This window comes from Eublepharis macularius, chromosome 8 (genome assembly GCF_028583425.1).
Source record: "Eublepharis macularius isolate TG4126 chromosome 8, MPM_Emac_v1.0, whole genome shotgun sequence".
NCBI classification, from domain to species: domain Eukaryota; kingdom Metazoa; phylum Chordata; class Lepidosauria; order Squamata; family Eublepharidae; genus Eublepharis; species Eublepharis macularius.
In genome coordinates this window covers 122,099,308-122,122,500 of record NC_072797.1, presented here as the reverse complement: position 1 = coordinate 122,122,500, position 23,193 = coordinate 122,099,308, and the positions used below count along the sequence as shown (strand labels likewise).

The following is a 23,193-nucleotide window of genomic DNA, read 5'->3' as shown; positions in this document are numbered from 1 at the left end:
AGAGAGCTGAACGATAGCCAGAATTTAGCGCACCGTCCTTGCATAGAAACAGTTTGGAGAAGTACTGACATGAACACAAGCTGTGCCTTTTAATCAGAACACACATATTAATTAATAGGCTCTTCACTGGGTAACAATGTATATTGCTCAGGGGGGGCTTTTTCTTAACACTGCTAAAGTGCTAAAGGCGTACATGCTCTGTGTGAATCATAGATACTGGCTGCTTTCATGTTGCTTCTGATGTAGGCCCTTCAAAGGCTTAGGCATTGAAGGTCTTTCTGACAGGGCTTTGTTATTTATAAAGCACTACTGAACCCATCTACCCCAACCGGTACGAAAAGAGAACACAGACCTTTTGTGCCTTTGGTTCTTTTCTAGTGCCCAGGTTTGGACAGCAGTAAAAGAATAATTCACAATATTTAATATACTAAATAGGGGAGGAAAATTCCTTTTGCAGTTGCTCATTGTTTGCTGGGGATGAATAACCCAAACACTCTCCAAGGGCAAACAGAATGCTAACAGAACATGGCAGTAGGCAGTCCAACAGAAGATATTTATTCAATTTATTTACTTCTGGCAAGTGGCCACCCCTCCCTACAGGTTTTTGATGTTGATGGATTGGTGCAATGTGTGTGCTGCTGTACTTTTACTGAATTGTATCATTTGTAGACTTTATCATGCTACCTGTTTTTAGCTTTTATATTGTATTCATTGATGTGATCTGCTCTGAACCTGTGCGTTGGAAGAGTAGGCTGTAAGTATAACAACAACCACAACAACTTCATTTGTAGAGCCAAGCTACAAGTGACGAATGACACTTGCTTGGCAAGCGAACAGACTCACATGTATTCCTCCCTGTTCACTTGCTCTCCACTTGATCAAGTGGAGAGCAAGTGAATGGCAAGTGAACAGGGAGGAATACATGTGAGTCTGTTCGCTTGCCAGGCAAGTGTCATTCGTCACTTGTAGCTTGGCTCTTAGTCCACCTTTGTCCCCAAAATGGGGCCCCAAAGTGGTTTACATCATTCTCCTCTACTCCATTTTATCCTCACAACAATCCTGTAAGGTAGGTTAGGTTGAGAGGGTGTGACTGGCCCAAGATCACCCACCAAGTTTTCATGGTGAAGTGAGAGTCTGAACCAGGGTCTCACGGATCCTAGAATGGCACTAACCACTACATCACATTGCCTCTCTGTCATCTGAAGCTGCGATGTTTATGCCAGAGCTACTTACCTTTGCAAGCCGGTGGCTCCGTCCAGGTTCCGTTCTCTAAACAAACACTTCGAAGGGAGCCCTCCAGCATGTACCCGCTGTAGCATGAATAGGTTATTACGTCTCCATATTGGAAAAACGTTCCACGGACCAAAGCGTTTTCAACGTGAGAAGGTGGCCCACAAGATATTTCTGAACAAACGTGATAACGGAAATGCAATTAAATGCCAAAGTAGCTCACAATGCCACATAGAACACAAGACTATTAAGGGCTTGAGTCTGCAGAAAATTAATTATAACCAGGTCTGATTTTTTTGGAAATAAATGAAATAAATTTACACCCATGCCCTAGTATAGATTCTCTGTAGGACTGATTGAAGGTATTTTGCTGTCCTATATATTACCCCGCTTCACCCCTTGTGCTCAGCCAGTCGAGGTTTTTCTGTGGAGGCCAGGTTGTCCCAGCATTACATATTCAAGCATATTGTAACAAGTATAAGCACGGACCTGCCTGTGGACCAGGCCAGCTAAAGCTATTTTGCTTTCTTAGGCAAATTCCCCCATGCAATTGGTTGTAAGACTAGAAAGCAAGTCCCAATAATACACAGTAGGGGGAAAGACAATGTTCAGTTTACTTGCGCAATAACTATGGATACCGCTAAAGTCTGTAAACACTGGATTCAGATCGCAAACTTCAGCAGTTTATGATGCTTGCCTCCACTCTGAGAGCCAAGTTACAAGTGACGCCTTACACAAGTTGGACACTTGTCAGCTTCCCTCAAGTTTTGATGGGAAATGTAGGCATCCTGGTCTTGCAGCTGTAATGGAGAGCCAAGCTGTAAAACCAGGATGCCTACATTTCCCATCAAAACTTGCGGTAAGCTGACAAGTGTCCAACCTGTGTAAGGCGTCACTTGTAGCTTGGCTGTGAGGTGAGGATTATAACCAGAATTGTTCTTCAGCTTTAATTATATTTTCAACCAAAGAAGAACTCCCTCCCATCCATCCACTTACCTGATTGTGGCTCTTGTGGTGGGTGGAAGAGTGATTCCCATCCCCAACGCCCCATTATATCATATCCTACTCTGGCAGAGCCGTAGGCATCTAGTACTCTGGGTAACGTAGTTCTCAGGAACTACATATTCCAGGATACTGAGGCTGAAACATGTGAATTGGAAAACCTATTGTGTTCCTGATACTGCATGACAAAAGTTTCTGAAGTTCAGAACAAGCGCTGAGAAAAGCGAAGCAATTTTTGGGGGGAGAAAACAGCTTAATTTGTTGAGGCCAGTTCTGATGTGCAGGAATTCACCAATCACTAATAATAGTCCAGATACAGAAGGCCAGATGCTATTCCAAGGCATGCCTGTCTCAGACCACTAGTAATGCCCGATGGCACAAGAAACACTGCTCATATGTGCTTATGAACATATTAATTTGTATCAGTGTTCACAACATCTTTCTTGCTTTGTTTTCTAGCTTCACTTGAACAAATAATGGTTTCATATTATAAACAATTCATGATTAAAAACAGCCACGAAAGCTGTACTTACTTTCGCATTTAGCTGTAGTTGGGGTCCATGTCTCGTCAGGATTACACGTAATTACAGACGGTCCTCTAAGCTGAAAGCCCTGTCTGCACTTGATAAAGACTTTTTGCCCCACATAAAAAGTTGTCTCTGATAGGAGGGCATTTTCCGGAATGATAAAAGGCACAGGGCATGGATTTGCTGTGTGAAGGAAGATAAGCAAACAAAATCCTTTTAAATGCACATTTAAATTCCTTTCCTTATTTCCAGTACAATCCTAGAGTTATGCCCCTGAAGTGAATCCGGCTTAGGACAGAACTCTGTTTAGGATTGTACTGCTAGTCATATTATACAACCAGCCCAAGGAGAATCAGGCTTGTTTCTATTTGTTCTATTTATTACTTAGGGAAGAATATATACCTTATAATCCAGTGTAATTTCTCCTCAACATTCTTAAAACAAACATGAGCTGCCCATTTTCAGTGGAAGACCTGTGTGTGAAGGAGGGGCTTCTTAGCCCATTTCCCTCCAGCAAGTGTTCTGCTAAAAAGAACACCTGCGAAGGGAAGATATGAAATGTCCAGATCCAAGGGAGAAAGGCTTAAACAGTCTATTTCCACATGTCTTCTTCTGAGTATTGAAGACTCTTTTGAAAAAAAAAATAGGGGTTTTGGGGAGGGGGCCGGGGGGATACAAGTTTGTCACTCATTTGAATTTTGTTTTATAGTCAAACGTGAAGCCTGGATGTTATTAAAGGAAGACTATAACGTTTTTAGCATATGAAGGGGTGCTAAAGTGGTCTTTAAAATAAGTTACACCAGGAGATCAAAAGTGTGACTCAGCTGGGGACAGCTCCAGGTGGACAAAGCATATATGGGTCGCTTCCACACGTCCTTAATGAAATGGCCTGCTAACAGAACTTTGGTGGGTTATCTTACTCATTACGTACGTCACCCTCTCCCATGCACGAGCAGGTCGTCATGATCCCGGGTTCTGAGCGCTTTTTGTGAAAGTTGTTTTGTTCCGTTTTCATTTTTGATGCAGCTTTTTTCGCGCTTTTGAAGTGCCCTCCCACAAATCTCCAACCCCTCCTCTTGCCATTACCCCCCCACACACAAGTGTCTGGCTCGCATGCACGATCCTCTAAGTCCTCCTCCCTTTTTTAAAAAAACTTTTAAAAACGGCCCTTGCGCCATTACGATGCAGTGCTTGCTACACTGGACCACTCAGCAATCAGACTATCAGTTTAGGAACAACATTGGGAACAGAATGCCATTTCTGGTTTTATTTCGAACTAGCATTAAAGCCTGTTGTTTTGGAAAATATAACAGCTCCTAGCAGCGCTTCCCCCCACCCCTGTGCCTCTCCCCGCGGCATCAATCAAGAGGGGGATGGGGAAGATAGCAGGGGCTCCCTCCTCCTCTGATCCCTCAGCCACCACTTGGCTTGTGCCTGCCCCTCCCAAGACCCCACGGAGGCAGTAGGGAGCACCACCCCCACTGCTGTGGGATGTTGGGAGGGCCTCGCTGCCACACTGAGCCTTCCCGCAGCCTGTGCTGAGCTACTGTTTTGCCCCTCACTCGCTTCTTATCCTTGCATACTGCACCTCTGTGGGGATAAGGAGCGAGTGCTAGGAAACACGGTTTGCCTTTTATATAGTAGGAGGATATGAAATCGTGCAATTGCGCTACTCTACTGTTCGCATATTTATTAAACACTTTTGCATTTAAAACTTTAGAAAAATCAACGGTAGAGAATGGAGTACTACGCATGCCCAGTTTCTACAGAAACTGAAAGACAGGACAACGATATAGTGCAATCCTGCATGTGCTCAAAAAAATAAAAGGAAAGTTGGGCCGGACTGCACCGACGTCATTTGTGATGAGGTGCAAAAAGAACGCGCTTTCTGTTTTGGGACTTTTCCTCCTTCTGCTACGAACACACACAAGAAATGCACAAGGATGCTGCGTATGGAAGGTGAGTTATGAAAGCAGGTTGGGAAGACTCGGCTCCAGGACAGAGAAAGCCCGAAAAAAAAGGAACACGTGGAAGCGACCATGATGCCTCTTATTCTTTCTTTATCATCATTATCCTAGGCACCCACAAGGACTATTATCTGCCCATTTTTAAGCTACATGAGCAGGTATTTACAACTTTTTCAAGATCAGTGCCAGTATCAAGAATGGGTCACTTATGCATATAAGTGAACACCTGATGCATAACATCCACCAATGGGACTAGATAAAGACTGAAGCACAAAATAACCGGTCTGTTTGGAGTTGTTCCAAACATCTGTATCTCAAGACACATAGAGCCAGTTCCAATGTGTGATCTTTCAAATGTCATAATCCTGCACCACATCACAAAGCACCTTTTTCTTCTCATGTGAATTTCATTATAAGGAATAGTTGCTTCTGACTTATGGCAACCCTTTTAATTAATGACCTCCAAAATGTCCTATCCTTAACAACCTTGGTCAGATCTTACTAAATGGAAGCTGTGGTTTTGTTTATTAAGTCAAGCCATCTCATTAACACACACGCACACACGCACGTACCCTCCAAATTAGAAGAACTTTTTAAAAAAGCAGCATTCAACTTTCAGCTGCTTAAAGTTAACCAGTTTCCATTATTTTTTTTAAAAAGCACCTACGTTTGCAGAGAGGCATGGGGTGGCTCCAAACTCCAGTTTCTGTGCACTCAGCAAGAGGCTCTCCTTCCAAGCTGTACCCTCTGTTGCAGTAATATGCAACTCGGCTGCCCAGGGTGTTGTTTTCATAGAGAGCCTTTCCATTTTCTATAAATTCAGGATCTTCACATCTAGTCTCTAAAAAGTGATAGGTTAATTAGGCCATTTTTTCCACAATCAACTTAAATCATTTAATCAGGACAAAAAGAATAGCAAGAATTTATTCCCCCCAGAGAATTTTGAAGACCTCACACGGACCAATTTTTTATCTTTCCATTCTCCAGATATCACAGAGCGGCATGCATGATCGATCCCTTGCTATTTTTATCCTCACAACAATGCTGTGACATATGGTAGGCTGAGAGCCAAGCTACAAGTAATGCCTTACACAGGTTGGACACTTGTCAGCTTCCCTCAAGTTTTGATGGGAAATGTAGGTGTCCTGGTTTTCCAGCTTGGCTCTCCATTACAGCTGCAAGACCAGGATGCCTACATTTCCCATCAAAAATTGAGGGAAGCTGACAAGTGTCCAACCTGTGTAAGGCGTCACTTGTAGCTAGGCTCTGAGAGAAAGTGACTGGATTAAGGTCACCCGCTGGATTTCACAGCAGGGCGGAGACCTGGAACCAGATCTCTCAGATCCTAGTCTGACACACTGGCCACTACACTAGGGGAGTGCATCAAAAAAATTGGGTGATCTGCACCTAGATTTCAAGGATACCAAAAGAATTCATTATCTTTGACATCCAAGTCAGATTCTCTAATCCAGTTAGAGTATCACAAATTTCTCTAGCCATTATTCCCTATGGGGAAAATTATCCAGGGGTGTGCGTCATTTTTCAAAAAAACTCCACCAAATTTGCAGGAACTTACTCTTTCCTGTCCACTAAAGACCTCCCCCCTCCCCAAGTTTCAGGAAGATTGGACCTTGGGGTCCAATTCTGCGGGCCCCTGAACAAGCTGCGCCCAGCCACTCTCTATTGTTTCCTATGGGGGAAACATTTCCAAGGCTTTCTAGGCAAATGGAAACTTTAAGCAAAGGCAACCCTGGGCATAAGCCAGTCCCAAATGCCAGTCCTACTCCCATGCAAGCTGAACCAACAAAGCCCAATGGAACCAAAGTGAAGCAAGTGAACCAATGTCAAACCAGAGAATCCCAACGTCAAACGAGAGAACCCCAATGTAAAAGACGAGAATTCCAAACTGAAGCAAGGGTGGGGGGGGAGTGAGGCTTGTTGGAGCTGCAGAATTTTAAAAGGTGGCCAGTGGCAGCTTGAAAGGCTCTTTTGGAGCTTGGATGGGATGGAGGGGTGGGATAGGAATCCACTCTGTCTGCTGCCTCCTGCCCTCTGCCAGCTTCACACTGCTCTCCCACTGAGGCATGGAGCTAACTTCCATTTTGCACAGCTGCCCTCTCATTTGCTGCTGCTGCTCTGCCTCTGCTGTGACTTCCTGTGGCCAAATAATCCAGCTCAGCAGAGTTCAGCTCCCCGAATCTGATCTAGAATTCTCCAATGCGATCCAACATAGCTGGGCTATGCTGGATTGGCATAAATCTGGCTATTTAGCCAGATCACGAATCTCAGATCGCACACCCCTGCACTACACTACACTACACTCAGGGATTTCCTCTGTATCTCTCCAAATCCTCATTCCTGCCTCTATGGATATGGATTTCCGAGGAGACAGTATGTATATTTCACCAGTTTTGAGAATTGGGGCTGTTTGGGTCTTTCATTTCTGCATTCCCAACTATAAGAAAAACTAATAAGACTAAGTAACATAAAATATGACTTACTAACCTTCACAGGAGGGAAGCGGTTTACTCCAGGATCCATTGGCTAAACATGTGACATTTTCAGGTCCGGTCAGATGATATCCAAAATTACAAATAAAGGATACGTTACTTCTGAATGTATTTCCTGAGTTTATAGACAACGCATTTTCTACTACTGGAGGTGGATCACAACTTATGCCTGCAAGAGAAAAGAATCTTTCCTTTATCATCTTCTTCGTATTTATTGTAGTTTATTCATCTTTATACCACGCATTATTCCCCCCTTCATTTAAGAAGGCATAGAAGGAGCAAAAAGTGAGCCGTATATGAAATGAGGTTTATACTTGAACCTGCTAAAGGAGAAGTATACTTAAATTTTGTGGCAGAGAGCCTCTGGTGGGGTTTTCAAGCAAGAGACCAACAGAGATTGTTTGCCATTGCCTGTCTCGGCAACCCTGGTCTTTGTTGGACGTCTCCCATCCAATTAACCAAGGCTGACCCTGCTTAGCTTCCGAGATATGACAAAACAGGTCAGGGCATGCTTAAATTTAGGGGAGTTCATTTGGAATGACTATTGAGACTATCTTTTAAAGTAGGATATTATTGTTTAATTTAATTTAAATATTTATTACAAGTAGAAAAATACAACACGCCAAAACTAACAAGCCCAAAACTCAAAGTTAACAAAAAAGAACATCCAAAACACAACCAATGGCACAACCCAACATGACCACATCAATACCAGTAAGTAATAATTCTAAAAATGTATCGTATCTTGATAAATTGAATCTTTCGGGAGAAGGTCAGCTTCTGTCAGATAGCTTATTAAAGGGTGCCATTTTTCTACAAAGGTAGATTTATAGTTGCTACACATTGCACACCACATTTTGTCTGACAGTTTCCCTAAAATGAAATAAATCCATAATCTAGTTTGCCAAACTTCAACTGAGAGAGGAAGTTTACTTTTCCAACGAAGAACAAGAATGGATTTTGCTATTGATAGTAAAATCATAACTAACTTTAATACATTTTGGTTAGGAGTTCCTACTAACCCAAAGTTTAATAAAACCGCTTCAGGAAAAAAAGGCACTTTAAAACTTGTTATCTTGTAAATCTGTTGTATTATTTTCTCCCATTAATTCTGAATGAAGCTGCAAGACCACCAACAATGTATAAAATCTCCATAATGGCCACAACACTTGCAGCATTTAACGGCAGAAGAACTGGCTATCCATTTTATCCTAACCGGAGGTAAGTACCAATGAGTTACAATTTTTATCGACTGAAAATGGACATTAATAATATTGGAGTTAAACGCTAAGGTAGTAATTGTTAAATTTTATTATGTGCCTCTCTCTATATATATGTAATCAAGATGGTTTCCAGTTAAAATAACATAGTACACTAAAATAGCGCAAGTCTGCCAAGAAAATGTTGTGATGCGACGTCTGTCAGGTCCAATGTATATGTAAACTGTACTGACTCCATTTTCTAATGCTTCTAGTGTTTAAGTGCTTTCCCACAGGTGCACCACTTCCCAGGCAGATCTCTCACCGGAGGAGATTGTTTTGTCTAACGCCGTTCCACCAAGCATTGGCCTTGAGAGAGAGCAACTTCCCAAGACTGAAAGATATTGTTTTGAGAACTGTGGGGGGAGGCTGGTTCAGTGGGTAACTGTTACTCTGTACCTCATGCTTTGCCCTTCATTGGTAACAATGATCGTGTACCATCCTGAGTCTCCTATTCAGGACAGTGGACTATAATGGACCTTTTCTGCAGTAAAGTTTCCTTATTCAAACAATGGACTCTTGTTTGCTTTTGAAGGGGAACCTGTAGGAAGAGCCTTATCTAGCCACAGTCTGACATTTTGTTACCAATCCTGCCTGAGTCGGGCCCAGCGGAATCCAAAGTTGTCCCGGACAGGGATCCTTTGTTTGATCCGTATGCGTCTCCCGACAGTCAACCAGCGCAACACCAAGAACCTCAGGAACCGGTGCCAGCCGGGACCGGAGCTTCGACCACTACTCCGCCTCTCATCGATCTCGGCAGTGAGGGGACAAGGCCGACGGCTGCCGCTCTCCCCTTGATCTCGTTACCTACGCCGTCGGAGTGGGGGGCCAGACCCCGAGAAACGAGAGAGCGCCGGGCCAGTGGGCTACATCCACGAGCTTCCATGGACGGGCGCCGAAGCCTAGAGACTGTCCCTGAATTGGACAGCAGCCAACCGTGGCTGTTTTGGAACAGGACGACCGTACAGACGGACGGGGACACATCCCGCCGCGGCGCCCTGAGTTGGGATTATTCGGAACTTGCCCCGTGGAAAGAGCCAACGGAAGTTCCTGAACAAAGTTGGGTGCAGATGCAAAGTCGCACCCATGCTGTGGATTCCGGCATCTCGGCAGTGACGGGCCTAGCCAAAGGAATTCTAGCAGCGAGATCGCAAGTCGATCACGGAGACCCTCCGCCTTGGGGGCCGTTTTCCCCGGTGACTGCAACTGAGGGAGGTTCCACGATGGGGCAACCGGGTCCAAGTAGAATGCAACAGTTGGAAGCTAAACTGATCGACATGGAGGAAAGTTTGGCTCATGCCATTCATCTAATCGCAGCGATGGGGGCAGGAGAGAGACTATCACCAGAAGAAATGGCTGTACAAATAGCTACTCTCCAAAGCGTTATTTCCTATCCGATGGATGTCGCCCCGTGGCAGCCGCCGCCTTCAGGTGAGGAGGAATCCTGCCCTGGGGAACCAGGGGAACCCCCCGCGGAACTTCCTAAACTAGACGAAGTCCCGCCTCGCAGGGATACTCCAGTTGAGGTACCTGGAGAAGCCCCAACGGAAACCCCTAAACAGGACGGGGATCCACCTCCCGAGGAGACTCCAGCTGAGGGGCCTAGAGACGGGGAAGAAGGGCCAAGCCGTCCACCCGCGTCGCTGGTGATACCCCCTCCCGCTTCTCCAATAACGGTCCGGCCGGATCAATCAGAAGAACCTCCGGCTCCTCCTAGGGAGGAATTGCCTCAGCAACCGCCAGAAGTTGTCCCCATTCAGCAAATCCCAAGGGAAGGTCTACCGGCGCCTCAAGATCAGCCTCTGCTTCCCAGAGTAACGACGCCGGGAGGGGCAAGCCCGCGCGGTCCACCACCCATCAGGCCTTCGCCGCTGCGGCCCCTTCCGCTTCGACCACAACTAATACCTTTACAGCAACCAATACGTTTGTCACCGGACCAACCCGTATTACCACCTCCAAATCAACCGGTGGGGCCTATACCATTACGACCCCACCAACCCGCCCCTCAGCGGCCAATCATGACCCAACCGCGACGGCCACCTGCACCTCAACCGCTACTGCCGGCGCCTCCGGTGTTGCCACCGCCAGCCCGGCCGCGGTTGCCGCCGCCTGCTCGGCCAGCGTTACCGCCACCGGCCCAACCAAGACCGCCACCGCCAGCTCAGCCGGTGATGCCGCCGCCAGCGCAACCAGCACCGTTGCCACAACCGGGTCCCCAACGACCCATCCTCGTACCTCAAAGGCCATTGATGCTTCCGACGGACTTTTACCCTGCACCGGCTCCCAGACAAGACCTCCCGATGGGCTGGGTGAAACTGGAAGCTACTTTTGATGGAGATCCCTCCAAGCTAGGATTTTTTCTAGTGCAAGTGGTGCAATTCTTCAACCGGTGGGGACACCTCTTTGGTAGCGAGGCCAGCCAAATTGAGCATCTCGGTTCTCGCTTGCAAGGCAAAGCTGCGGATTGGTATGTAGGTCTCTACAATATTGGGGCCCCAGAACTGAATACTCTCCAGGGGTTGGTGGATGCTATTCGTGCACAATACAAGGACCCCTTAGAGGAAACTAGGGCCCGAACGGAATTGCAAGCCATTAGACAAGGCAGCATGTCGGCAAGAGACTATATTACGAAATTCCGACAACTAGCTGCCAAATGCCCTAGGTGTGAGGAATCCACCAAGATTATCCTATTCAAGCAAGGGCTAAACCCGAGACTTTTAGATAGAGCCCTTATGCAGGACAATCCTCCTACGCTATTAGGCTGGATCCAACTTGCATGCGAAGTTGAGAATCGCATCTTGGAAGTCCGTTTGGTTGAACAACAACAACAAACGGGACAAAGGAGACCCTTGACTCTACAGAGGGGAGGACGGGGCGCTGGATACGCCACTCGTGGAGCGAGAGATGCTAGATGGCAGCAAGGGCTGTGTTTGCAATGCGGACAAGCCGGTCACTTTGCAGCACAATGCCCCTACCGGCCTGTGCAAAGACCTCCACTCCAACTACGGCGTCCAACCCTGGCTCCATTTCCTACTCTCCAACGCCCGACTCCAGCTCCACGAGCGCACAGAGGTCGCGGCGCTTCCCAGCGACCAGCTTCAGAAAGGGGGCTGGAGGCGGAAGAGGTGATGGAATACAACCCCGCTTCCCCAGGTGTGGAGGGGAATCCAGAAAGCCCCTCGTCGGGAAAAGAAATGGATCTGTCGTAAAAGGGCCCAAACGACAGATCCACCCCAAGCCCGTCCCAACACGGGACCGGCCGCCTGGGTCCATACTATTCATGCCAGTGACTTTACTGAACCCGGAGAGGAAGATGCACATTCGTGTACAAGCCCTTATTGACTCGGGCTGTTCAAGAGATATCATCGCCCCAGCCTTAGTCAACGGATTGGTCCTGCCAGTCCGCGAATTGAAGAACCCAGTTATTTTTGAACAAATGGATGGCACTAACATGAACCCTGTTACCACCGAGACCATTCCAGTGGTCACAGGCATGGGCCAACACTGGGAGAAGAGATCTTTCATTATTAGCTCGACGGCCAAATACCCGTTAATCTTAGGCAGCAAGTGGCTCTGTGATCACAACCCCCACATTAATTGGGCAGAAGGATGCGTCACCTTCAATCACGCGAATTGTAAAACCCATTGATGGGACCAAAATTGGGGCGCTGATCCATCCCACACCGAAACGGCTCTTCTCACCCGGGAGGACATAAAACAAATTCCTGAATATTATTGGCCGTTCTTGAACGCTTTCTCCGAAAAGGAAGCAGATACCTTGCCCCCGCACAGAAGAACCAACTGCGCAGTAGAGATATTGCCGGGGGCCTCCCTGCCCAAAGGCCGACTCTACCCCATGAATCCCCGTGAACGGGAGGAGCTCCGGAAATTCATCGACACCAATCTCCAAAGGGGATTCATCCGCCCGGCCAATAGTCCCCATGCGGCTCCAGTTCTCTTCGTGAAGAAAAAAGATGGGGGACTCCGACTATGCACGGACTTTAGAGGACTTAATGCTGTGTCAACCAACAACGCCTATCCCATCCCGCTCATCCGAGACCTACTCAACGTCGTGGCCCAAGGTAAGATCTTTACGAAATTAGATTTGAAAGATGCTTACTTCCACGTTCGTATAAAGGCAGGGGATGAATGGAAAACAGCGTTTAATACGCCCCTCGGACAATTTGAATACTTAGTTATGCCGTTTGGTTTGGCGGGAGCCCCCTCCGTTTTTATGTCCATGATAAACGAAGTCTTACATGAATTCCTCTATAAAGGAGTTGTGGTGTACCTTGATGACGTATTAATTTACTCAGACACTGAGGAGGACCACATCCAACTAGTTCAAAAGGTTCTGGCTGTATTAATGAAAAATAAACTGCCCATCAAGTTAGCCAAATGTGAATTCCACAAAACCGAACTCACCTACCTTGGTTACCGTATTTCCTCAGAGGGTTTGAAGATGGATCCATCTAAAATACAAGCGATCCGAGAATGGCAAACTCCCACTACCCGTAAGGAACTACAGTCCTTCCTGGGTTTTGCCAATTTTTACAGAGACTTTATTGCAAATTTCGCCCAAATCACGCTCCCCCTAACAGACCTATTAAGAACCAAAGACAAAGGGGACCAGGCAAAGAAACCCTCCTCCAAAATACAATGGACTTCCAATTGCCAAACAGCCTTTGAATGCCTGAAAAAACAGTTCGTTTCAGAACCCGTCCTCTCCCACCCCAACGAAAACTCTCCCTTCATAGTGCAGGTCGACGCCAGCGATACGGCCATTGGGGCGGTTTTACTGCAGAAGGGGGAGGATGAAAGGCTACGGCCTTGTGCATTCCTTTCGAGGAAGTTCTCTGAGGCTGAAAGGAATTGGAATGTATGGGAGAAGGAAGCCTTTGCTGTCAAAGCAGCCCTCACAAACTGGCGACATTGGCTAGAAGGGGCGAGACACCCTTTCGAGGTGTGGACGGATCATAAAAATCTGGAGGCCCTTCGAAGCCCCCGCAGACTGAATGCCAAACAATTACGATGGGCAGAGTTCTTTTCCAAATTCAATTTCACTCTAAATTACCTCCCGGGCAAAACTAATTTTCTGGCCGACGCCCTGTCGCGCATGCCCCAACACAAAAGCAAACGGGAGGAGACTATAGACACTGTCTTCTCACCTAAGCAGTTGGGAGGCGTGGTAACTACCCGCAGTCGAGCGAGCCAGCCCCTCCCACACAGCCAAGACTGGAAAACGAAACTTAAAGCTGAAGTAGAAAAGGAGGGGGATAAAGCGCCCAAAACGAAACTGATTCAATCCCCACAGGGGGACTGGTTGGCCGGGACCAAATTCTATGTCCCCGGCAGCCTCCGCCGGGAGGTCTTGCAGCGATGTCACGATGCCCCCACGGCCGGTCACTATGGGTACCTAAAAACGTTGCATCTGATACAACGGCAATTCTGGTGGCCGGGCATGCGCAAAGACATTTCCCAATATGTTGGTTCCTGCCCCATTTGCCTCAGCGCCAAAACTCGGAAAGGAAAACCTCCGGGCCTCCTGCAACCGTTAGAAACACCTAACCGACCTTGGGAAATAATCTCCATGGACTTTATCACTGATCTGCCCGATTCAAAAGGACATAATTGCATTTTAGTAGTGGTAGATCTGTTTTCCAAACAAGCACATTTTATTCCATGTACTGCTGTACCCACCGCGCGGAAATTGGCAGATTTATTCTTAAAACACATCGTAAAATTACATTCTTTTCCGTCCAAGGTGATTTCGGATCGCGGCGGACAATTCGTTGCCAACTTCTGGCGGGAGCTTTTGCGAATGTTGAATATTGAACAAGGAATCAGCTCAAGCCACCACCCGCAAACCGACGGGCAATCCGAAAAAACTAATCAGATTTTAGAGCAATTCCTTCGTTGTTATATAAATTTCCAGCAAGATAATTGGGTGGACCTTCTCCCTCTCGCGGAATACTCATACAACAACAGTGTGCATGCTTCCACAGGGGAGACTCCTTTCAAAATTGTATATGGAGCTCACTTCAACCCTTTCCCGCTAGACGCTCCCCCTCTCCATTCTTCTAGTTCGCCAGATGTATCTTCATGGTGGGGGGAGGCAGCTCAACAATGGACTCTCATCAAACAACACCTCGAGAAAGCCAAACAGGATTACAAAAAATACGCAGATCGCCATCGTGCGGCCGGTTGGGAATTACAACCTGGAGATCATGTCTATATTTCCACCAAGAATCTAAAACTAGCCCAGACCAGCCGCAAACTAGCGTTAAAGTTCCTAGGGCCTTTTCCTGTGCGCAAGGTAATCAATAAAGTGACTGTTGCAGTAGATTTGCCCAAGAATTTGCGCCATGTTCATGATACATTCCATGTCAGCCTCTTAAAGAAAGCTCCAACAGATGATAACTGGCATGTCAAAGCTCCACCCATCCCTACTCTGATAGACGACCAAATACACTATGAGGTGCAACAAATTCTGGACTCAAAACTCAAACGTAAACAGCTGTTTTACCTCATTAGGTGGAAGGACTTTGATTCTGGTTATGATGAATGGGTGAACTCTGCACATGTTCATGCTCCTAGATTAACCAAAGCTTTTCATACTCGTTACCCATATAAACCAGGGGGGGATCTATTTTAAGGGGGGCAGAATGTCAGGTCCAATGTATATGTAAACTGTACTGACTCCATTTTCTAATGCTTCTAGTGTTTAAGTGCTTTCCCACAGGTGCACCACTTCCCAGGCAGATCTCTCACCGGAGGAGATTGTTTTGTCTAACGCCGTTCCACCAAGCATTGGCCTTGAGAGAGAGCAACTTCCCAAGACTGAAAGATATTGTTTTGAGAACTGTGGGGGGAGGCTGGTTCAGTGGGTAACTGTTACTCTGTACCTCGTGCTTTGCCCTTCATTGGTAACAATGATCGTGTACCATCCTGAGTCTCCTATTCAGGACAGTGGACTATAATGGACCTTTTCTGCAGTAAAGTTTCCTTATTCAAACAATGGACTCTTGTTTGCTTTTGAAGGGGAACCTGTAGGAAGAGCCTTATCTAGCCACAGTCTGACAACGTCCCGCATAGGTCAGTAATGACTTGGTGCTTGCAAACTACCTTTACCTATCTTTACGGCAATACACTACCAAGGTGCTTGCATTATCCATTTTAAGCACCTATGTAAATGCTTTCATTCATCCAGGCCTTCTGAATCTTTTGATGGGGCTGGTTATAACTGGCACTTGTTCTTATTGCTCTACAGTTTGGTGTGAGAGCCAGTTTGGTGTAGTGGTTAAGAGTGCGGGACTCTAATCTGGAGAACCGGGTTTGATTCCCCACTCCTCCACTTGAAGCCAGCTGGGTGACCTTGGGACAGTCACAGCTCTCTCAGAGCTCTCTCAGCCCCACCCACCTCACAGAATGTTTTGTTGTGGGGATAATAATGGCATACTTTGTAAACTGCTCTGAGTGGGCATTAAGTTGTCCTGAAGGGTGATATATAAATCGAATGTTGTTGTTATTATTATTATTATTACATTAGTCTTTAGCTTGATCATTATCCTTTCTCTGCTGTTTTGAATGTTAATTTCAATGCAATTTCAAGCTACACACAAGCCAGTACAAGCCAGTGTGGAATACAGGTAAGAGCATGGCCAGGTGCCTCCCATCTTCTGCTTCAAGCCCCCAATTCTACTAGACAGCACCAGTAAGAAATCTAAGCTACTTTCACCCCTGGTTTAAAGAATACAAATACACATATAAAGCACAGTTCTAATCCGTATCTGAAGCAGCATTCACTCAAAGAATGCTGCCGGCTCCAAACAGAACAGTATTTATATAATGGCAAGCTCCATGAAAAAGGCATACATCATTCTCCTTTCCCTAGTTACTCTCCAGCCAACATAGTTGATACAGCCAATGGCCAGAGAGAGCTGTATGTTTCCAGAGGCACTTTTGCTGGACCCAAATTACTCATCAGAGCCAGTTTGGTGTAGTGGTTAAGAGTGGCAGGACTCTAATCTGGAGAACCAGAGATTCCTCACTCCTCCACATGAAGCCAGCTGGGTGACCTTGGGTCAGTCACAGCTCTCTCAGAACTCTCTCAGCCCTGCCTACCTCACAGGGTAATTGTCCTGAGGATAATAACAACACACTTCGTAAACCACTCTGAGTGGGCGTTAAACTGTCCTGAAGGGTGGTATATAAATCAAATGTAATTTATCCTCCTCCTCCTCCCCAAAAGGATAATTTTGTCTGACAGTATTAAAGAAATCAATAAATCTTGTAATGGTTTATAATTGTCTTACCAGCATCTCTCTATCAGTTCTTTATAGAACAAACCCATAACGAAGAAAAAGCAAATCTTCATTTGGAACAAATAGTTTGAATATGACTTCCCCCCCCCCCAAATGTGCTTTCTTTCACTCCACCCCCCAAATATTCTGTCCATACGCACTAATTCTACTTACTCACACACGTAGGGGCTGAAGGGCTCCACTTCTTGTTAACGTGGCAGATCCTACGACTGGGACCTTGCAACTCGAATCCCTGATCACATGCATAAAGAACTTCATCACCAAACAAGAAATCTTTGCCAATAACGGATCCATCATCTATTGCTTCTGGGGGTCCACAGGATATCTCTGAATGGGAACACACAGATGGCCCTTTTGTTGTGATTTCTTTACCAAAAAAAGGAGGGGGGGAGGAGAACTACCCAAATTTCCCAGGCCTGTTCATTTGCCTGATAGGAACGAGCTTGCAGGTGATCATCAACTAGGAATGTAAGTTTACTGTGTGTTGGGGCCCAGGTTGGGAGCAATGCCAAATGATTTCTGTAAAGGAGCTAGACGTATAGCACTGCACCTGGGTCAATTCTACCTAGCTTACTGAACCTGTCTAACAACCGGTAGGAAAGGAAGGAAAGGATCTCATTAATGCTTTATGGGTAGGGATAGATTGTTTGTTGTGGATTTAAGATTTATCTTCATATCTGGACATTTAAGCTGAGCCCTTGGGGCAGAATGAAATGAGAAAAAATCCAAACGCACTAAATAAACTTAACCGTCAGGCCTGTAATTTGTAGATGTCTAAACAGGCATGCTAATAACATTTGTAACGCAACTTCCAGATCCTGTGTGCAGCACCACTTCCTTTACTGAACAACATCCTGCAGCCTTTGTGGGCGGCACAGTTCCACAATCTCATTCTGTGCACTTAAAGCAAATTACTGGGCAGGATGATGGATTGAAAATCCAGCAACCATTGGGTTGCAGTTTTGGCAAATGACTGAACAGCAAAACAACTTTCTGAATCACTGCATCCTTTGTATCATTACATCTAAAGACAGACATGAATATAATTGCTACTTGTGGCATTGATCTCGTTCCTCTAGAATCAGATTGTATTTAAATCTATTTAAAATAAGTGGTATTCCCTTGATGACCTTTTATGTTCGCAAAGGCATTTTTCTATTTAAAAATGAGGCATTGGGTTGGCTCCCAATAGGCCTCCCTTCCTCTAAGTTGGATCTTATGACTTAAGTCTTCCTTCAAGGGAGAAAGAGTTCTGCCAATGAAGAATGAGTTCCTCTGATGGAGAAAAGTATTTATTTGTTGAAGGAAGGCTTTCTCGTTAAAGAATGACTTGGTGGGATGTTGTCATAGGATGCATCTAAGTGGAAGGGAGTCACTGCAGATGACCCAATGACATTTATCTAGCCACATTAAGACATTTAAAGTGCCCTTAGCTATTCTTAAGAGGGCATAGCATTTTCTGCCAATTGCCCTTCCTATTGCAGACTCCTACAATGCTGTACCTGAGAGTCTACTGGCCCAGGAACAAAATTTCAAGGGACGCAGTGGGGGGGGGGGAAATCAAGACTTAAGTTCTCTTTAACAGCGTGGCTGGATACAGATCAATGAATATCTATTTTTCTCATTTAAAAAGCCACGCTCAAGGTGAAGCAGATGTGCAAGAAATTAATGCATAGCTTACTTTGGCACACCGGCATCGTTCCACTCCATAGCTTATCCGCTTCACAAGTACGTTCTGCATCACCCTGTCAGATAATTGAAATATTCAGGAAACAGCATGAACTACCCATCATTTCTTATTATCTCACATTTTTAGCAAAGCAAAAGAAACCAGAAACTCATTGACTCCAACTGCTGTATGGTTGTTGATCCAAAATTTCACCTTTCCTGAGGTCAAAGACTACAGGCAGAATAAAACATTAACTTTTCTCCTAGCTGTTACATAGTGGCAGTTTTTTTTTTTTTTTAAATTTCACTTACCATATTGGACTGTACCTAACTGATGGAAGCAAACGACATTAAAATAACCTCCTAGATAGAGACTTACAGTGCAATCCTAAACAGCATTACACTTTTTAAACTCCACTAAGTTCAATGGATTTAGAAGGCTGTAACTCTGTTTAGGATTGCACTATTAGTTCTTCCCTTTATAGCATTTTCTCTCCTCTCCAAATGCAAAGCACTTTTTCTTTACTGCAAAAGGCCAAGATTCCAATAGGTGGCAGTACAGGTATAACTTCTAACTGCATGTGGTTACTGACAGCCGTTGCCAGAGGGAAGCACAGGCTACTCAGAAGGGGCTACATTGCTGAGCTAGTTCTTCTGATAGGCTGTTTGCAATCTTGGATCTGGATGACTGCTCCTGGAAAGAGGAATGCTGGAGAGGGCAGGCCGTGTGTGCATATGCATATGCACGCATGCCTCCCTCAAAGAAAGCAGCATGGAACACACTTTATATTGCCCCCACCCCTTGCACACAGAACCAATTGTCACTTCCTTTTCTTCCTGTAGTTGGACAGGCTGTATGGCATACTTTGCAACTCAGGATCTGGGGCACCGGCTGAGAGCATCAGATGGGATTCTCTTCCCCTTTCTCTTCAAACTTATAAACAAAAAAGCCCTTTATGAGCTCATGACTGCTCCCAGTCTTTAGTGCAGCAGGCATTTATAACACTCTGCCAGTCCCACACTAGATACGCTAGTGCTGCAGTTCCTTTCAAAGCCAGGAATATACCACAAACCTCTTCTGGGAGGATAACATGGGTACCACCATAATGTCAACGGTTCGGCATGGTGAGTAAAGGGAATCTCAGAGCGGGACCACAAGTGACGCCTGACACAGGTTGGACACTTGCCAGCTTCCCTCAAGTTTTGATGGGAAATGTAGGCAGCTTGGCGGAATGTTGGACAAGTGACAGTTGAAAAGTCCATTGGACAGCAGTCAGAGAGCGAAGCTGCGAGACCTGGATGCCTACATTTCCCATCAAAACTTGAGGGAAGCTGACTAGTGTCCAACCTGTGTCAGGCATCACTTGTGGTCCCGCTCTCATATTCAGAAGGAGGAAACCCCTGAATACCCGTGGTAGGACGCAACATCAGGGGAAGACCTTGGATGCTATGCCCTGATTGTTGGTCTTCCAGGGCAACTATTTGGACATGGTGAGAAACAGGTCGTTGACTAGATGGACCACTAGTCTAATCAAGCAGAACATTTACATTCTTACGGCAGCAACTGAACGAATGATGGTAAATTCCAGACCAAAAATCACGAGTGCAGAAACAATCCAAGTAAAATGACACGCACGCTTCATAATCAAAGTAGCACATATTTCAGTCTCTGGCATCTCTCCCCAAGCACAAATCATTATGTAAGATGCCACCCTAAGAAAGAATGGCTCAAGCAAAGGACCTTCCCGATCAAAATCTACTATATTATCTACTGCATTACGTATTAACCAGCAGACCACAGAAAGGACTAGGGTGACTTACTTCCAACTCATAACCAGAACTGCACTGATAAAACACTGCATCTTTGTAGTTATATTGGTTGCCAGTCACTATTCCATGTTCTGGAACTTCAGGCTTTCCACAGGACACAGGCACACAGATATCACTTGACAATAATGGTATCCAGTTACCGTTGTTCTAAAAAGGGGAGAAAGTATCTCAAACTTTGTTAAGCAATCCAGGTATCAATGAAGAGAATTCAGCAAGTTATGTTAAAATATTAAAAATGTGATCTATAAGTCAGATGCAGTGATGGATCGGCTATCAATATCAAAATCTAAGGCAGCTCCTTGGTATAAACTAATCAAATTTGACCATTCAAGATCTCCCTACCTAGCCCGTATTTCTCATCACAACCTCAGAGTGCCTTTCACTGCTCTGCGCTTTCAGAGGATGCAGACAGCTCTTTTGGCAGGGCGTTATTCTCACAGCCCCATGGAACATTGCACCTGCATTTGTGGATTACCTACAGTGGAGAACCTGTCCCACTACCTACTTTATTGTCCATTATATAGTGTAACCAAAAAAGAGGGAGAAGAGTACACTTCCACAACGACTTAGTACACAACAAGAAAAAGGAAGTATGCCAAAAAATTATTATATATTGCAGCACTAGTGTATATACAATCAATATAATCACAACAGTTTCAATTCAATTCAATGTGACTGCAATGTATCCAAATGGAATGAGAGAACCAAGTCCCATATATTGAAGGAACCTCTTTATCACACAGCGTCAGGCTGCAAACGGTGCCAATTAAGGTTAATTGGTGGCGTCCAAAGTCTATGAAGTCCAGGGTGGCGACGAGCTATACCGGTCTAATTCCTTTCGGCTCGTTTCAGACGCGGTCCTTCATCAGGCCACCAGTGTCCTACAATTTATATTACAATCCATCAGAAAGCAGCCCAGTAATGGCTGTCCCTGTGTTCCCGTCTGTCAGTCCATACTTACAGTTAGGCAAGGTATTTCGTATCCAAACTCAAATAGCATTCAGGTTTACATTCAGGTTTACATTCACAGATCCAGCTCCCGAGTTAGGTACGGGGGGCGTAGGTATCATCCATTAAATACAAGCCTAAAGGCCAATTGCCAATTACCATACAGTTAGTTCATTTAAAGGCATATCAGTACCAAATACATTATATTCCGTTACACTCCAAAATGACTATTGTCTAAAGAGGACCCTTACACAACAAAGGGATCTGGGTAAGGGAGAGGGGGGAAAGGAAAAGGGAGGGGTAAGGGGAAAAGGAGAACGGGGGGAGGGACGGGGACGGAAAAGAAAGAAAACAGCAAGAATAAACCGGAATCGAGGAAAAGGAGAGGCCGAAATGGGGGAGGGAAAGAAGAGAGGGGAAGGAGGAGGAGGGAGGAGGGCGGGGAGGAGAAAAGCCGAAGAAACGGGAACCGGGAGGCAAAAGGGAAAATAGGGGGGGGGAAGAGGAACAGGAGGAGGGAATGGGGTGAAAGTTTTTTATTCACTTTGGAAAGAAGGGAATTATTTATACATTTCTAAGATTCACACATGAGGTTCAAAGGAACACCGAGTAATCAATATCGTTGTTCAAACCCTCTGGGAACATGGTATCTAACCTAAAGATCCATCTTATCTCTGCTTGGAGGAGCGTGCGTTTGTTAAAACCAGGGCTCTTTACTACTTCCAGGACGGAAAATCTAAAAATTCTATCCCCTCCGTGTTTCTTCCGAAGGTGCTGATAGAGGGGTGTGTCTTCGCTATGGGTTTTAACCCTTGATAGGTGTTCTTGGATACGAAGGCGCACAGAACGACTAGTGCAGCCTACGTATGACATTGGACAACAACATTGTAAGAGGTACACTACATTGTGTGTATTACAAGTAGAGAAGTCTCTAGATTTTATTGGATTCTGTACCTTGGGGAACTTCAGTGTGCTGAGATCTACACTGAGGGCACACACACTGCAGTGGCCGCAAGGGAAATGTCCGAGCGGTAAGTTAGTTTGTTTAGCTCGGTCTGAGAAGTCCGAGTGTACTAAAAGGTCTTTAAGGCTCCTGGTTCGCCTGTACCCAATGCGGGGCGGAGCCGAACAGCCCGGTATACCTGACAGGACGCGCCAATATTTTTTGACGAGGTCAGTTAAATCCTTTATCAAAGATACCACTGATTTCATAAGATTAGTTGAAGACATGGAGGTCCCTACAGGAGCATACTTACTTACCCTAGATGTACAATCTCTCTACACGTCGATCCCCCATAATGAAGCCAGGACGGTCATAGAACAGACCTTGAATAATAGGCCCAACCCCTTTCCGCCCACCAATTTTTTGTTGGACCTCCTGGACCTTATTATGGAGAAAAACTACTTCCGTTTTGAGACCCAGTACTATTATCAAATTAAAGGGGTCGCGATGGGTTGCCCCGCGGCCCCCAGTGTTGCAATCCTGTTTATGGCAGCTCTAGAAAATAAATACCTGTATGACCCAGAGGCGAATCCGTTCTTTAAACAGATGATTTGCATGAGAAGATTCATTGATGACATTTTTTGCATAATGCGCACGTCATCAGTAGTAGAGGACTTTATGGCTTGGCTAAATGGACTAGATGAAAACATACGCTTCACACACCAGGGCAGCCATCAGAGTATCCCCTTCTTAGATGTGGTGGTCTTCAAGAGGACAGACACGTCCTTGGGTGTTAAGCCCTTTCGGAAACCCACTGATAGGGCCGCATACCTGCAGTATAATTCTTACCATAGGACGGTGCTCAAAAAGAACATCCCGGTGGGACAATTTTTACGTATCAGGAGGAACGCATCGTTCCAATTCCATTACCAACAAGAAGCTAACAAGATGATTAATGACTTCAAGGTGCGGGGATATCCAACCT

General features: G+C 45.6%; 1 protein-coding gene across 1 annotated transcript in view; it reads right to left on the bottom strand.

Annotated features, from left to right (window-relative positions):
- SVEP1 (sushi, von Willebrand factor type A, EGF and pentraxin domain containing 1) overlaps positions 1–23,193 on the bottom strand; it is a 313,507-nt gene that overhangs the window by 188,707 nt on the left and 101,607 nt on the right. The window contains exons 39-43 of the mRNA XM_054986548.1: positions 20,309–20,464; positions 18,501–18,564; positions 5,394–5,567; positions 2,766–2,942; positions 1,234–1,404 (exon numbers count right to left, since the gene is read on the bottom strand). Coding sequence (XP_054842523.1) covers positions 1,234–1,404; positions 2,766–2,942; positions 5,394–5,567; positions 18,501–18,564; positions 20,309–20,464 — 742 coding nt within the window. The remainder of the gene's footprint in view (positions 1–1,233; positions 1,405–2,765; positions 2,943–5,393; positions 5,568–18,500; positions 18,565–20,308; positions 20,465–23,193) is intronic.